Consider the following 17,453-nt stretch of genomic DNA (forward strand, 5'->3'; position numbering starts at 1 on the left):
AAGGAAGTGTTTATTTTTATGAAATACTTCTCAGTAGATCTTTCAATTATTCTTGTCGTTTTACTGTACTTTTCAAAACAATGGGCATTTTTTCCTACAGAAAACACATGACCGAGTTTATTTCATACAATGTTATTCACATTTCTTGTTTTTTTTTTTATACAGCATATACAAATTATTGAATAACAATTTCCATCAGAACAGCCATGGAGCCTGATAGCAGATTGAATCACACATGAAAGACAGATAAACTGGTCCATATACAAACCATGTGTTAAAGAAAAGATTGGAGGAAAAGCTCAGTGGTTTTGTCACAACTGTGAAGTTCCTGATCAGTACGACCATGGCTCCTGAACACCGAACCAAAAGGAAACCACAGCGTCACAGTCCCTACACAGTAAATAAATAGTTGCCATGGAAACTAGGGCTGTGCTCCCCTCACATCTAGAACAGCTCAGATGGAGTCCTAATAAACCACACGACAGATTGTAACAGTTACCTGGTTTGCATCAGGACATTTCACACAAAATGAGGTTACAGACTATGGGCATCAAAAAAATGCTACAATTAAGGCTGTTATATTAAAACAAAATATACATAATTTGTCAGTTCCCTAAACATAGATGTAGTTAAGTGAACTTCTGAAAGAACAGCCCCAAATAATCATAAAAAATATTCAATACCCATAGGCATCTAATCCAAGGGATTTGAAACAGAATTGGTAATAAAAACCTCCATAACATTCAAAAATTTGTCATCTTCTGTACAAAAAGCTGACTACTAAAAGCCAGTAAAATACAAAGCAAACTTTTAAAACGTTTGGAAACTGAATTTACAAACCGGTTTTCAAAATATATCCAGAGTCAAAGGTTACAAAGAATTGTTTAATTATACATATCTTGTCACAATTCTGCCTGCAAAAGAAGGATCCTTTTATCATTATTACTTCGGGAAATGTACATAAGGCCGCCTGTAAATGTACATCACTTTTGTTAGTGTTACAACCTCATATGTTCAAATGAATATAATTGACAATATCATACATTTTCACTTACAAGTTAGTAGATGTTTTAAAATACAGTACTCCTCTGTACAAAAAAGTCCTGTCACGTTAGATGGAAAGTTTCCATGGTAACTAAATGTTGTCCAGTCCTTTTGATTCTAAGCGCAGAGTACTGAAGTTATGACTGTATAATTTGTCAAAATTACCATATTAACAGAATATTTAACAACTATATGTATAAACAAAAGCTACTGTTCCTAACAATAGATAAAAAGAATGCAATTTCATATTTTGAAGCCATATAAAGATAGAATTTTTAAAAATCACTCTTGATCCAAAGAAATTTACAGTATACAACACTATATGCCATGGGAGAGGGGTGGGGTAGTGAATATACACTAAAATGCAAATTTTTGCGTTTTTTCTCAAAAGGGTAAAAGACATCACATTTACAGCATCAAGGTTTACAAATGTACAACTGTACAAACAAAATAAGCATCACTACTAAGCTAGCAAGGCTTGTGATAAACATTGAAACAAGATTGATTTTTCTTTTTTAAATTCGAAACTGTAAACTTACATCTATGTAAATAACTAGACATATACACTAAATATTTATGAAGCAAAAAACAATGGCTATTTGAATAATCATGCATGCCTTACAATGAGCTATCAAGTATAACTTTTGATGGCCCCTTTAAATTCCTAACTCTGCTCACGATTTGCATTTTACATTTCAAAGCAGAAAAACACGTCTAGACCTTCATACTCTTGACAATTCTGTATGGGGGGGTGGGGGAACATCCAGCTTGATTTAAAATTCAAAATATGCTCAAATGTTACTTTATAAATGGGGGGAGAAACAAAAACTAAACACCCCCTCCAGATTTTCAGTTTTTATACGTTTTTTTATTTTTTATTACTGCAGGTATGGAAGTACCATCATGATTTTATCCTCTACCTTTTGCAACGATTAAATATTTACTTATATACAAAGCTGCTATACATCACTGAATTGCTTGCTGCATAAAAATAATATAAATCGGGCAGTGTTCATCTCAAACTACTGAACATTGACAGTTCCACCAAATGAGATGATCGTAAATCATTAAAATGATTGCTAATATTATATTCTCTAACAGACTTATGCTAACTCTTGCCCTTTCCATGAAAAAGTTACAAAATGTGAACTACCAAAATACAACTTAACCTTGTGTTCTGTATCTACAAATTGCTTACATTTGTTCCTGTCAGCCACCCCCAACAGAGATGAAGCAGAATACATACTGTATATATATTTATATATAAAATGAGGGATCTCTGTTGTGCTGTCATGCCAGCAGACTTATCAAGACACTTGCTGGTGTATTGTAAGAATACCAATTTTCTTAGTTAAAAACTACCCATATTTTTACAGTGAATTTACAAGGTAAAAATTTACAAAATATGTGACAACTAATTTGATACAATTACATCATATACAAGCATTCTGTGCTTTACCCAGCATAGCAATCTGATAAATCTCTGGCAGTGTGCTGGAAGTGTAGCCATATACCAAAACAAGACGAGGACTGCTCAAGTGGCCTAAAACAACGTGAAGGGAGAGAGAAGTCACAACATTCTTAGGTTAAGTTGATTTTTGGTAATTCCTCTCAACTGATTGGATGCATCAAACACCTTGAAGGGCTGAAGTCGACTGCGTACATTCCTATATCAGCCCGTTTGTTGGTCCACCAATCGGCCCTAGGTCAGTGCTGTTCTTCATGTAATACTTCTCCAGTTTGGCCAAGATGTGTTTTCCATAGGTGTACTTGCGTAAAGTTGCGATGTGAGGCCGTATCTGTAAAAACAACAGTCAGTGTTTGCATACAATGGTAGTTACAAAAGGACAGAGGCCGTCTCTCTACAACCAGCAGCAGTCGAAGGGGGCAAGTCATGCACTGCACACTTCAATACCAATGGGATACCTTTCCAAGTGTGCAAAACAAAGCAAAATATATTTAACAGGACACCTTAAGATGTTATAAATAAAACTAGTATTATGGGCAACATAAAGACAAGGCTGCATTGTTTATGGTTTTATTTGGTTAAACATCTTCCCTTTGCTCTGCCAAATTGAAAACAAAGCAAAAAAAAGTTTTCCCAAATGCACAGGATATATTATTCAGAGTGTAGTAACATCCTGTCGGACTACTGACTGGAAAGCAACGATGATAATCCACTTCACAGGGGCTAGACTAAGATGACCAATCCTTCATTGCACAATATACTAAAAGTACAGTTTATTAACAGGGGAAAGAGGAAGGGAGGGGGGGTACACAGTAAGAAATGGATGCTTCACATTTTCCATATAACTGATGGAAAAATAAAAAATGGACACCTACCTTGTGCATGATAATTTTGCGCTGAGCTGGTTCTGCCATGTCAATCATCTTCTGCACCACGTAGTTGGCATACTGGTCTTTCATCATGGTGTATAAGGCACTGTGTGGGCCGTCATTCTGACAGCAAACCTCATCAATCAGCAAAGCTCTCTCTGCACGGGAGGAGTGGGTCACACACTTCTCCACCACATTGCTGACAAAAACAGCAGAAACAAAGACAGGTTTACAAACAACAATCACCATGGCACGTTGACAAAAGGGTTAGCGGTTAAGGCTTTAGACAACTTCAAATGAGATTTTCGGAACAATTCAGATTGTTTTATGTGCAATCCTCATGTCTTTCTTTCATGGCCCTTTGAACTGCCTTTCTAAGAACTTTGACCCATCTTTTCCTTAAGATGCGACACCACGACTAAATTAGCAGCGATTCATAAAAAGTACATTCACTCTACATTTTTTACATGGTTTAATGTGTTCTCAAATATGTGGTACACTACTTATATTTGAACATATTCCCTTTATTTCAAGTTATTTCCATTTCAGACCACAAGGGGACAGTATTTAAATGTGAATCAGTCATTTCCATACATTCTGGTGAATCAGCGTTAGCAATTCATGGAGTGATTTGATTTTTTTGAGCATTTTAAGAGAAAAACAATGCAAGGCCAGGCTGTTAACTTACCTTGCAAACTTATGTTGGCTCAAGGCTAAAACCTTCCCTCTGATCTCAGCTACAATTTTACTTTTATCTTCAGGGCGGCCATGTTCGAGAACATGCTGTATGACATAATTGCCATACTGATCCTGTTGGGTGGACAGTAATGTTATTTTCTTAATTTGTTGCTTGTTTTATGCTTCAAACATTGATAGACCTGCTGACCATTCTTTCCACATTAAGATCTAACAAATGCAAGAGCAACTGCAATAACAATCCCCCAGGGCCAGTATAATACCAAGATTCAGACATACAAACAAGTTAACTGCACATTAAAATCTAGAGGAAGTCATCCCTCAGAAATATAGAATATCCCATTCACACAAACCATCTCAATACCATTATATTAATAGAGGATAGGAACAGAGCACCTATTGCACAGTAGTTTTTAGTTATTTTGGGTTTATGGGCTGTCGTATAAAATGCACTGGTGGAGGAATTAACAGACATGGCTATACATACAAATGATGTCCACTATATGACAGGAGCACAATGTAAATGCATATGGATGCCATGGCATGCAACTGACAATTTCACAGACATTTAGAGATGAGTGGAACTTTCAAAAGAAACTAATATGATACCCATGGCTTGTGGTTTAGGAATATGACAAAAGAAAAATTGAAACCTTAATAAATTACTTTCAACAATGGTCTATACTGTCTAAAAGGAGCATTTCATGCCACAACAGCAACAGAGTAATAAGCTACAAGATTAGGGTTCATTTTAATCTACCCATCTGATCCAAATGGTCCTAATTGGCATGATGTGAAATTTAACAGACACAACAGTAAGTTCAATTAATGTTGTTTATATCTTTAATAGATTTAAAATGATCTGATTAATACAAATAAATCAATCACACCAAAAATGTCAAGTAGGATGGAAGTCTTCAACTTCACTAGAAGATCCCTGATTTTTCTGTATATACACAAGGTGACTATCATGATAAAGCTCTCAATAGCATGAAGTATTATAAGAGTAGTGACCAATGTTTCAAGTATAGCAGTTTAGGGCAATCCTGGTGCCGCAGAGCTGGTGGCCCTTCGGTATTTGTTTCACCCGAGCATGTTATTACCAGCAAGTGAGGATAGAGGGAACTATAAAACCTGCAGGACTGTAGGCCTCCAGTGCCATTGTGTAGCCACGCTGAGCCAACTGATAAGACTAGCATTACCATAAGAAATCCTGAAGACTTAACACAAATATCATTAAATATGTAATGCCATAAGCTACATGCCAAATAGGACGATGTCTCACTGGAAATAGTTTCTCAAATGAAGCCTACACGTTTGCACTTACTGTAGTTGTCATACTCTAACTACGAAGTGTTACTGGCAACTATCCGTTATAACACACAGAAAAGCTCTGTAATTCAGTTAATTCTAGATCTGCCATTATGATCACTCCTACTGCAATACAAACAAGGACGCTACCAGTAACACTTCAGAGAAAAAGGGCTCTTCCTTTTTGAGAAGGATCACGTTGTTCCAGATTGTGCAATGCTATTTACAACAAACATCTTTTCAAGCACTGAAAGATTTGAGAAATTGAGGGAATTAGAAAAATCCTCCAATTGTTTAGAGAATGTAATTGCTCTGACCTTGAATAGGGCATCACTTGACACTGTATAAAAAGTTTTGGATGTCATCTCCAATGAAACTCCTTGATATTTCTAGATAAAATAAGGGGTGTTTTATAAGAATGGTTCCACTTTTGTTTTAAGAAACGATGCACTGTTTTGTAGCATGAATATAACTTAAAATTATGGGGACATTTCAGAAATACAAATTGTCCATAATTAAAAAATATACAACACTATGTAAACATAACATGCAAACAGAAAACATGCACATACTTCTTTAAAAATCAACACCCCCCTACTTAAAATGCAAATGGCATTGCTAGTCTAGGTGCAACAGTTGTGGCTTTAGCTAAACAGCACTTCTTGTATTTCTACAAAAACAGGCATGCATTTTACAAGTGGAGTACATTTCTAAACCCCCCCCAAAAATATATATATATATGCCATTGGAAAATGGAAACATGCTTTCAATGGCAAATATGACAGTGATCAACAAAACAAGTGAGTGAAGCACAATTGTCAGGAGAAAAAGTGGAAAACAAATGTACAAGCATGACTAAAATTTACGTAGATAAAAATGCTGTAAATTCTGTTAAAAGAAAGACATTTTATTTTAAGTTTGCCCCCTCCGCGACTACACACCCATGTGCGGCCCCAAACCCCCGTCAGGGCCCCAGTGCTGCGGGTCCCCACGCGCGCTCACCTGTACAAGCTGCTCGGTGTGCTGATGCAGCTCCTCCAGGATGGGCAGGGTCTGCTCCTGGGTGCAGTGCTCCAGGATGCGCTGGATGACTCGGCAGCCATACGGGTGGGTTGACAGCACGAACACCTTCGAAGGGCAAAGCAAAGCACACTTGAGAAGTGAACCCGACACAAACGCACTCCTGTCAGAAAGGACTAGGTTGAGTGCAGTGAGACTGCAAAAGCATCTAGCCACCAGTTTGAGCATTACTGTGTTTATTAGTTGATTTGGCTGAGTATACTTTTACTGCACACTATCTATATATAAAAAAAACTTACTTTGGGAGACTCACACAATCACTAGAAGACAGAGGCAGAACAGCAGAGTGTCTGAGGAACAGGCGGTCAATACTTACTTGTCCTTTAAACGCATCTATGATGAACTGCAGGGCCTGCGGCTGGACACACTCTATGCACTTCTGCACAACGTGGTTCCCGTTCTGATCTTTCACACACTTGAGGACATGACCATCCAGTTCCCTGACCATTTCATTCTGGAGAGAGCAGTTCACAGATTACAGTTACAAACTTTTGCACAGGTACAGGAATTCCCCCACAAAAATACATTGTAAATCATTACAGAGGCTCAAATCTCATGTACTGAATACGGTCAACATTTATGATTGCCTCTCACTCTCACCATGTTCAGTCTTCCATCCCTTTGAGATTTAGCAATCAAGAATTTCAAAATGCGATCTTTTGATGGCCTAGCTGATATCATTACAGCCTCTAACTGCATGAAAACCAAAGGAAAAAAAAAAAAGATGTATACTTAAACTAAGATGCTAAAATATGGCACTAATTTTGTATTTGAGAAATACAAAAAATTTGCTCTAACTTACAATTACCTGCTGGTCTGAGGAGATTGACTCGAGGGCTTTCTGAATCACACGGCAGCCATACATCTGCAGAGCGAGAGGAAGAACGTGGCCGCGGATTCTAGTGGCCAGAGACAGCTTCTGATCAATACTTCCAAACTTGCAGAAAGAGAAAAACAACATTAACTTCAGAAACAACCAGTTACACATAACTGTACCTCAAAATTAGGTAAATCGCTGACTCAGTGACTGACCTTGGTTATTTTTTAACCATCATTTCACCATCTGGCATCAACATTTAAAAAGTTGTAAAACACCATAAAATAAAAATTGAGTAAGGGGAAGGTCCTGTAGAACTAACTCACACCAATTCATTACCTCAAAAAACTTCTGTATCACATAGTTGCCGAAAACATCCGTCATCAGTTGGTAGGCCGCCTGCAGAATTTCACTGAAAACCATCTGCCGCTCTGCAGGGGTGGCGCGCTCCAGTTTCTGCTGGATAAACCTGATCAACGGCACAAGAATGAGAAGACGATCATACAGTCGCTAAAGCAGCTGTTATTTCCCTACGGTACAGCACAGCCTAAGCAAAATAAAGTAAACAAATTACACATGAAATTCTAACAAATGTGGTCTGTTGAACAGCAATGCAATGCTTCTCAAACTCTCCCTACCATATGACAAAACTACTGAAAACATACTGTGTAATGCACAATCAATGTTTGGTGTATATAATTTGGTATGGAGCCATTCCTCCTGCCAGGCTAATGCGGTTACTACAATCATTTTGCAGTGAAAGGCAGCACACACAAGCCATTTTATGTAAATTTCTGAATGTAAAAAAATGTAATAAAGGCATGACAGTTTCTTTTACATTATCTGAAGAGTTCGATATTTCCACCGAGTCTCTAAGGAGACTAACACTGTGGTGGTATTCAAATCCCACTGAGATTACATTAAAATGCGTTAGTGTAAGGCTTCTGTGAAAGCTGGCAGTGGATCTTCCACTCTTTAGTACCCTGAGTATAGCAAATTAAAAATGGGAAATTACTGAAAAGATGAGGCTGAACAACACAGAACTGTAGGTGTTACACTGATCCTGCTTCACACAGCTCACCTGTATTATGCTTCATTGTTATAGGCAGTGTCTTTTACATGGCACTAATTACTGACAAGTTCAATTTTACTCCACCTTAACTACCAACCTTAACTAACTACCAAAAATCTGTGAAATCTGTGACAAATAGAAGCGTCAGATTACTACACCTCTCCCACACACACAAATATTTTATTCGGCATCACCGACTGCAAATGTACCTGGATCCGTGTTGGTCTTGGGAAAACTCCACTATGTGGCCGACCAAGTCCCTCAGCTGGAGGTTGGGGAAGCGATTGTTTCTGAAGTCCTCGAGCAGCCTGCTGCGGCCGGAGGGCATGATGTCTGAGCGGCTGTAGCGGAGTCGAGACGGAGGGAAGAGCTGGCTGCTGGAGCTGAACAGGCTGGAGGTACTGGCGGCGCTGCGGTACTTCGCCTCGGCGCCGGGGGCTGCAGAAATGTAGCGGCCGCTTCCATTGGTAAGCCCTCCTTTTACAGCAGAAAACAGAGCAAAACAAAACAAAAACAAAAAAACTGAGTGGGAAGATGCAATCTGAGGTTCATTCATAAAACCTTAAAAATCAAGTTACATGCATCACCTCTTTTACAGAAGACGAAAAACTAACAGCCAGTTTTTAATACTTCTGTTAAATTGAAAGTTTTACATAATTGTCTATTTTCTTCCCCACTGGAGAAAAACTTGTGTTTTTGTGTGTTCCATATAAAATGTTTTATAATTGTGTTTAAATGCAACATTTATTTTTGCTTTTTACAGAGAGGCATGTGCTTAGGTTTTAGCTTTGTCACCTTAAGTCTGCATAAACATAAAACCTAGTTAAAATACCAATTAATTCCAATTGCCTTTTCTCCAAAAAACTAGCTCAGGCTGCTTATTTGCAACCCCGCTTACACAACACAACACATCCTGAATTCTACATTCATAATAAACACTAGGATAAACGATGCATACAAAAGCGACAGACAAGTGAGCAGCTGGTACGTTTAACTTACTGGGATCTAAGAAGTGAAGGCCCGTAACCTCACCGGTGTTGGACATACCTAGATGTAAACTTGAGGAGGAGCCGTGGGAGGAGAGAGATGGCGGCGGGGTGAGGGAGTGTCCGGGGGTCTGGCTGGGCAGGGGCATGCCGATGGGACTGGGAGAGGAGGAGAAGCTCAGGCTGTTGTAAAAGGGCTGCCCAATGGGCGCCAGGCTGTTGCCAGATCTTTTGTACAGGTCCGAGCTGGCGGACAGGGAATCTCTCCGGGAGGTGCTGCTGCTGGCAGAGCTGGCAACTGAAGACACAAGGAAATTCACTGTCAGGGTATTGCACTGAGCGGTGATGCCACAATAAATATCTGTATAAAACTGATGAGCCGCTATAGTGTAATTTACAATATTTAACCCCTGAACGCAGTTATTCCAGTAAATGCATGCGTCTACAGCTCTACACTGGCACATGCAATCACACTGTAGGTCTATACACTATTTCAAAAGTCAAAATTAAACCAGCAGCTCTCTGGAATGTCAGCAGCAGACCTGCTGATCCGAAGCCCCCGAGTGCTGATCCAATGGCAGCTCCCAGGGAGTTGCTGCTCCCGAAGCCAAGGGAGGTGTTTCCAGGCTGGCCCGGCCCGTGGGAGAACAGGGAGCTGCTCTGGGAGCTGTTGGACATGGAGCTGCTGCCATAGAAGGAGCTGGACTGCATGTTGCTGTTGGGCGGCTGCTGCTGCTGTTGCTGCTGCTGCTGCTGCTGCTGAGAGCTGATGGGACGGAAAAGCCCATTGGCAGCTCCTGCCAGGTTGTTTCCTGTCCCCGATGCGGAGGCTGCTGCAGCTACGGCAACAAGACCAGACAGACACTAATGACATGGTGTTGACAAAAGGTACCAAGAATACGAAGGAGCGGCATTTACATTTCTTCAATTTCTCAAGCCAGTATTACAGTAGTCATTTTATGCTGTTTTTTTTTTTTTTTTTTTTTTTTTTTTTTTTAAGAATGTACCCATCCTATCAAACATAAGCCAGCAATGAATGGGGGAATAAAAGCTTTTTCACTAAGCATTTTTCTATGAACTCTTTTCCACACTACCACTGCAAGAAGGCTGATGCATTTTCAGAATTAGGGCTGTTCAGACATTTAACTGATGTAATTTCATCTAGAAAAACAGCCTTGACTCAGAGCAGAGAAAATAGGACGAGTTCGTACCATAAATGAAACCAATAAGGTGATGAGGTTAGGATTATAAACAGAAGACATAGTGAAGGCCGCTAGGGGTGGGATGACATTACTCCAATACATTTAAAATGTCACAGTATTGCCCAATTCCTGTGGTAGTGATGGTTTAGCACGGCTGCAAGCCTGACCACAGCAATGGAGAAGGTGACCCACCTGCTTGAGCAGCCGCAGAGCTGATAATGACTGGTGTGGAAGCCACCAATCTCATGGGTCCACTGAGTCCCGTCCGAGCTCCCGGGCCCATCACTAAGGCACCAGTCTGATCGTAATAGGCAGCTGGGGCTAAAACCTGATAGCCTGTGGGGATAAGAAGATCAGTATAGTGACAAAGCCAATTTTTACAGACATCTCTTCACATACACAAAAGAACACAATGTGCCTAATGAATTAAATCATTTTACATCTATAAGTATTGTATACAATATTTATTAAGAATTTAAAGACATTTCAAAGGCCAATTTTTGCACTTGCCAAACACTTATTTACTGCAACTAGATAAACATTTAATAACTTTGTATATACTATCCATTAAGGCACCAAACTACTACTAAGCAGAGCAAGCTGGTCTGTAAAAGAAGCATCTTTACCTGCCCTGAAGAACTGACCTGGCATCCCCGTGGCTAGCCCCTGCCCGAAGGCAAGTGCTGGGTTTGCAGCCGCAGCCAGAGACTCAGCCTGCTGGCCCTGCTGGCCCTGGCCGGGGGTGAGAGGACGCTGGCTGCCTCCCGCACGCATAACCTGCGACAGGAATGAAGAGCCACCGACCATTAACACACACTAACAAGTCAATAGACAGGAGTGGGGCAGCAGTGTCCTGAAGACGCACAGCACAGTGCAGACTGGTTCCTAGGTCTTTCTATCACAAGAACCATGAGAGAGAGGAGAGGACAACTGAAAGCCAATTAGTGCATTAATGCACCTATGGACTACATATCCTCTTCTCATCTGTATCTATTCTCTGGCTCCCCAGCCACCAGAGGACAGAGCTTGTGTTTAAATACTTGACCTTTGTGTCTTAATGCATATTAAGATAACCCAGCAGGATGCCCATAATGAAAATGAGATCTGGTGGCAGCTTAAAATGCATTTCTAAATAAGAGAAGGAATATTTTAGTGCCTACTTGTTGCTGCCCCTGTCCCTGGTTGGCAGCCTGGGCGTTCGCAGAGTTGTTGGCAGCTGCAGCCGCTGCTTGTTGCTGAAACAGATTTGCTGGATACACACCCCATGGAACGCCATAGTACTGAGGGGGCACAACAGCAGGGCCTAGGAGAGGGACAGAATAGAAGTGGTCAGAATCAAGTGATGAACACAAGGCTAACATACAGTGACGGAAAAAAGTATTTGATCCCCTGCTGATTTTGTATGTTTGCCCACTGACAAAGAAATGATCAGTCTATAATTTTAATGGTAGGTGTATTTTAACAGTGAGACACAGAACAACAACAACAAAATCCAGAAAAACGCATTTCAAAAAAGTTATAAATTGATTTGCATGTTAATGAGGGAAATAAGTATTTGACCCCTTCGACTTAGTACTTGGTGGCAAAACCCTTGTTGGCAATCACAGAGGTCAGACGTTTCTTGTAGTTGGCCACCAGGTTTGCACACATCTCAGGAGGGATTTTGTCCCACTCCTCTTTGCAGATCCTCTCCAAGTCAGGATTTTGTTGTTGTTATTCTGTCTCTCACTGTTAAAATATACCTACCATTAAAATTATAGACTGATCATTTCTTTGTCAGTGGGCAAATGTACAAAATCAGCAGGGGATCAAATACTTCCCCCCCCCCCTCACTGTAATTCCTTAAATGCACATGAGGAACTGCTATTAAACCTAAAACTAACAGAAATATAGTGCCAGTGGAAGGAGGGAGTTTCCAATACATAAACATATATCCATCCCATTCAAACAATGTAGCAGCAGTGTGGAGTAGTGGTAAGGGTTTTGTAGTCTGGAACAGGGGGTTGCGGGCTGTTGTACCCTTTACCTAGATTGCTCCAGTTAAAACCCACATGTATACATGGGTAATTGTATGCAAAAAATAATGTGATGCAAGTCACCCTGGATAAGACCATCTGCTAGACAAATAATAGTCATAACAGAATAGTGCACAAAGTTTCTGATGTTACCCTATAAATCAGCATTTGTAGCACTCAATCTTAAATTGGATCATTCCAGATCTGCGGTTTTAGATTTTACAATATACATATATATACACATAATATTACATCAAGGGTTACTTAAAACTGCACACAAAAAGCCTAGGAAAAAACAAGACTGCAATGTGAATGTCACATGGTAGTCAGAGTAATACTGAAAGGATGTCTAATGTGTCAGGGAAGTCCAAGACTACTCCCCTCTTATGCACAGTTTCATGTCGGCGATGATTCACAGAGAGAAGGGGAAAAACTGGGGTACCTGCGAGAGTGGCCGCCGCGGCGAGTCCTGCTGCAGTGTAGGGGTCGGTGCCCGGAGGGGCCGCGCTGATGATATATGGGTTTGGCACAAAGGCAGCTGGAGCAAGGCCTGCTGAAAATACACCTGCTGTCAACGAAAAGCAAATGTTTTACAACCATTTACAATCACTGGAGGCAGCTCTTGGTTTGTCAGCAGTGATTGTACATCAGGTGACAGTTATTGCTACAAAGCAAGTCTGGATATGAAACTGCCTTTGAAACCGTTACAATATTTCATGCTTAGATTAAGCAGCCAAATAACGACACATACTCTTACAAATTATACACTGCAAACCCAAAGAGATAAGATTGCAGCACCATTCTGCATTCTCCAGCAAACAGTCTGTTCTCATTCCTCTGGAGGCCCTTGCCCACAAATTTTCCCAGAAATAAGCCCATACCTACATTCCCTTAAGTGCCTTACCTTGAACAAGCACATTATTTTTCAAGCTATCCATGTCAATAAGTAATTTCTCCCCATGCACGTTATTACATCTCACCTATATGCTGCTGTTGAGCTGCAGCCAGTGCGTACTGCTGCTGCTGGGCTGCGGTCAGCTGCTGCACTGTCAGTGGATTGGGCCGTTGGAAAAGCTGGAGTAACAAAAAGAAAATGGGTATCCTTGTTATCTTTCCATTGATACCATCCTGCTGTCTTGTCTGCTCAAACACTAAGCAAGGTAATCGTTAGATAGGAATGGAAGAACAAACAAGGATTACACATCTTGGGATTTATTAATCTACTGCATCACCACACCACACACGTTTATATATTGTTTGTTTGTTTACAGAGCTGGTTCACTGTGGTTCTTCTGTTTACTATAAACCCTAATGAGGTCGGATGACATGCCCTACAGAATACATGGACATTAATCAGAGTACACTGTTGTCTCAGTACTAACATACACTTAATTTCAAGAAACAAACTAGTTGAATCACCATTGATAGTAAATTGGAAAAAATGGGCACAAACATAACATACCAGTAACTTTGAAATTCTCAAACTCAAAGCTTTTTATATTTTTAGAACAGTGGTGCTGCTGTTTTTTTCCTGGAATCCCATGTCATTCTGGTATCACCCGTTATTTCCGAATTGAGGAGAAATTTGTTTCTCCCTTAGCAGGAATGCCAATAGTCATGTTAAACAGGACATACAGGGTAAGTATGTGCACACAAAGCACATTCAAATAACTCCTCAGTGCCTTTGTTATTCTGTCTGGAGTCTGTATAAGGTAGTGCTACTCTGCTTGTCCTGAAATGCACAAACCTGTTGTTGGGAGCTGTAATCAAACAGTCCCACCGGGGCTCCAGATGAGTCCATCTGCACTTGATTGCCTGCATAATCAAACTGCAGTGATTCCAGCCCCACTTGTTCCATGTTGTCCATGTTCTGTGCCTCAGAGTTCTGGAACTCTTCCACAGGCACCTTGTTGACTGCTGGGTTTGAATGCTGCCCCATGCCATCAGCATTGTTGTGACTGAGACCCAGATGCTCAGCAACCTCTGTTGGGGATGCTTGACGGCTGCCAGGAGTGCGACTATGGGGAAAGGAAACCAAGACAGGCTTGAAAGTTATCTTGCACTAAAACTCAAAGGCAACCAAACTGAAACAAGTTATAGATTGCAAATTATAGAGGAAATTATTAGTTGTCTTGGAAGCATCACAAATAAGCCTAAAATGAACAAAGGCAGTTGCATACTTGAAGTCTTTGCAGTCAACATCCATTCCATTGGGTAGCCCCCGGCCATTGTTTTTGGAAACATCGTCATCTTGTTTCATCTCTCTGCTCTTGTCTTCCTCAAATGGGGATGGCTGGCCTTTTGGGTCACTCTTCTCTGCAACAACTGGTTCAGTATCTCCAGCACCCTGAGAGTGGAACACAAACTACTTTAACCCTTTGCGGTCCTATGTTGGACTCAATGCGACATTGTAAAAATGCGGTTGCGGTCCTGTGTGGGACTGTGTAAAACTGGTCTTTTGCATAGAAAAATAATGCTTTTCTGGAATCAGCCTTCAGCAGCCTTTAAGCCCTCCCTGGGAGAGTCTGGAGTGAGGAAGTGATAGAGAGATGCAGGCTCTCACTGCAGGCTAAACATCACCGCATCAGCATTATGGAGTCAGAATACCACACACACATCTGCACAACTGTTACAGATGATAGAATGAGCAGACAGTGAAGTAAATAGTTATTTAGATGGAGTAAGAAATGAGACTATATACTTATTCAAAACCTGCAGAAGAAAGCCTGCCATACACCCAGGTGTATGCTGCAAGAAGCATCATACACTGCAAAAACAGACAGAACATTGAGCATTGCAACAATTTCACATAGTATATCGTTTTTAGGTGACTTATTGCATATTTTTGTGCATTTTATATATTTTTTTCAAACCTCGCCACATGTAAATAGTTGCAAATGTTTTGGGTTTTTTGCTGGTTACCTTTGTTAGAGGTATGTGAAGTGCTGTAAGAAGTTTTGTAGCTTTTCTAAAGTCCTAAATTTATTGCCAGAAACTAACCGTTTTACACTTTTTTTTTTTTTTTTTATTCATTTGCGCCTGGAATGTAAAAATGACTAACAGTGCAAAAAAAAAAAAAAGCCTATTTTCAAATTTAAGGGTGTCCTTTGGAATACTGCTTTGTGCATTTATTTTTGCTAAAAAAGTGAAGTTATTTCAACTTGAACAACACATGCTCTGAAATGTTATATTCCTTACAAAATTAAATTGGACCTGAGCAGCCTGACAGCTGCAAAATAACTGGACTGCAAAGGGTTAATATCTAGCCGACAGCATGCAATTAGTTTTGGAATCGTGAAAGCGAACAACTCGGAGGTCACCCAATAAAACATGAGACTTCAGAAATACAATCCGACCACATTAAAGGAAATATTGAATATTGAATATTGAAAAAAGTATAAATTTATATTTTATAGATATGCAGTAAGATTAACAAATGACAAACATAAGATATTGAAATTTAAAACATTTTGCATCTCTTGATCATTCATGGCATATTTGCTCCAAATTATGTTTTGTCATGTCAAAACACTGACCACTGAAGGAACAATTTTCAGCTGAAACAAATGCTCTCTTGTGCTTCCCAATTTACCTAAAATATTAATTGTAAAATAATTTCCTATCTGCATATTTTTGTTTTAAATGGTTACAGGACATGACTTAATTCCTCCTGATGAAAGTACTCGATCTCAATAAGAAAATAAGAACAATGTGTAAAAATACTTGAATAAATAAAAATTAGAACTGTCAGCCCTAATGTGTTTTTAATGTGACTTACAAATGCTCCTTTTCTGTAGCGGGCATCCAGCTTGTCTCCAGGTGAGGAGCTGAGGACATACTCCACCATGCTGACTCCCAGACCTCCACCCTCGGAGCGTGGAGACAGGACCGAGTTCACCTCACTGTTCCCATGGAAACCCTGCCCAGGCCGCCGCTGTACCATAATGGGCTGTGATACCGAGTGATCTGTTTCCAGGAGATGGAGGCAGGGAGAGAGAGGGGGGAAGGAGATGGTAGGGGGGAGAGAAGGAGAGAGAAATGGAAATATATACATATACTTATGCTCCGTCAAAGATTTCATAAGTATAAGTTATAGAAATTGCTCCATTATTGTCAATGAGTGCTGAATGAGCTGAACAACAGGTTATGTTCAATGAGGCTGCATTTTTTGGAAGCAGAAAGTTTTCTGAAATAAAAGCAGAGTAATTATTAAATTACTGCTTGGTATTCTACAATAAATTCAAAAATGACATCAGACTAGAAACTGCTGTGCTACCTATATTATACAAAATAAAATCAACACCACAATGGCAGGTCATGGAGTATTGAAATGTGATGGGCTATCAATGATGAAAAAGATAAAATTAAAATATTTTGCACAGCATTATGCTTACCTATATAGATTCCTCGTGTACAAAACATGCATGTGCATGTTAAGCACAAAGAAGCTACAATATTGCTTATTAAAAAGCATCTACAAAGAAAATAAAAAATATCAGGTTGCATCCCACCAACTAATTTACTATACACATGGAAATTCCATTAATTCTATATATTTTGTTCACACTTAATACTAAATGTGTTAATCTCACATTAAAGCACCTTTCATAGTCAGATCTACATTTAGTGTTTGCTCTGTAATATAAAAGCATTGCTATATCAATAGGTTGTCATTCACATTAACTTGAGTGTGCACCACATACACAGCTACAAATCATTTGAATGATAGACAATAGCTTTCTAGTGGATCCCAAGTTTAATTTTAGGAATGCATTAAACGGATCTGTAAGTGAAGAAAGCAAACTATTTTGATCTCTTTCAGGTATGAGATGTAGTATGCCAGTAACATGCACGCAACAAAGCAAGTTCCCCTGTAGTGGCTGCTGAAGGTGC

The 17,453-nt window shown here is 39.8% G+C and overlaps 1 protein-coding gene across 24 annotated transcripts in view; it reads right to left on the reverse strand.

Annotated features, from left to right (window-relative positions):
• Positions 1 to 87: 87 nt before the first annotated feature.
• The window catches only part of LOC136749462 (pumilio homolog 2), a 31,402-nt gene continuing 14,036 nt past the window's right edge, over positions 88 to 17,453 (reverse strand). For 4 of the 24 annotated variants that reach the window (XM_066703785.1, XM_066703803.1, XM_066703794.1 and 1 more), the window contains exons 5-23: positions 16,339 to 16,526; positions 14,741 to 14,907; positions 14,308 to 14,578; positions 13,541 to 13,634; positions 13,003 to 13,128; positions 11,706 to 11,848; positions 11,172 to 11,322; positions 10,738 to 10,881; positions 9,886 to 10,182; positions 9,357 to 9,641; positions 8,567 to 8,834; positions 7,625 to 7,754; positions 7,271 to 7,405; positions 6,785 to 6,922; positions 6,391 to 6,516; positions 5,706 to 5,777; positions 4,070 to 4,191; positions 3,388 to 3,580; positions 88 to 2,843 (exon numbers count right to left, since the gene is read on the reverse strand). In XM_066703785.1, the coding sequence (XP_066559882.1) occupies positions 2,712 to 2,843; positions 3,388 to 3,580; positions 4,070 to 4,191; positions 5,706 to 5,777; positions 6,391 to 6,516; positions 6,785 to 6,922; positions 7,271 to 7,405; positions 7,625 to 7,754; positions 8,567 to 8,834; positions 9,357 to 9,641; positions 9,886 to 10,182; positions 10,738 to 10,881; positions 11,172 to 11,322; positions 11,706 to 11,848; positions 13,003 to 13,128; positions 13,541 to 13,634; positions 14,308 to 14,578; positions 14,741 to 14,907; positions 16,339 to 16,526 (3,182 nt within the window). In that variant the 3' untranslated portion in view covers positions 88 to 2,711. The remainder of the gene's footprint in view (positions 2,844 to 3,387; positions 3,581 to 4,069; positions 4,192 to 5,705; positions 5,778 to 6,390; positions 6,517 to 6,784; positions 6,923 to 7,270; positions 7,406 to 7,624; positions 7,755 to 8,566; positions 8,835 to 9,356; positions 9,642 to 9,885; positions 10,183 to 10,737; positions 10,882 to 11,171; positions 11,323 to 11,705; positions 11,849 to 13,002; positions 13,129 to 13,540; positions 13,635 to 14,307; positions 14,579 to 14,740; positions 14,908 to 16,338; positions 16,527 to 17,453) is intronic. The other 20 variants (XM_066703915.1, XM_066703874.1, XM_066703850.1 and 17 more) reach the window with 20 other exon arrangements.

The sequence above is a fragment of the Amia ocellicauda genome, chromosome 1, assembly GCF_036373705.1.
Source record: "Amia ocellicauda isolate fAmiCal2 chromosome 1, fAmiCal2.hap1, whole genome shotgun sequence".
Lineage (NCBI taxonomy): Eukaryota > Metazoa > Chordata > Actinopteri > Amiiformes > Amiidae > Amia > Amia ocellicauda.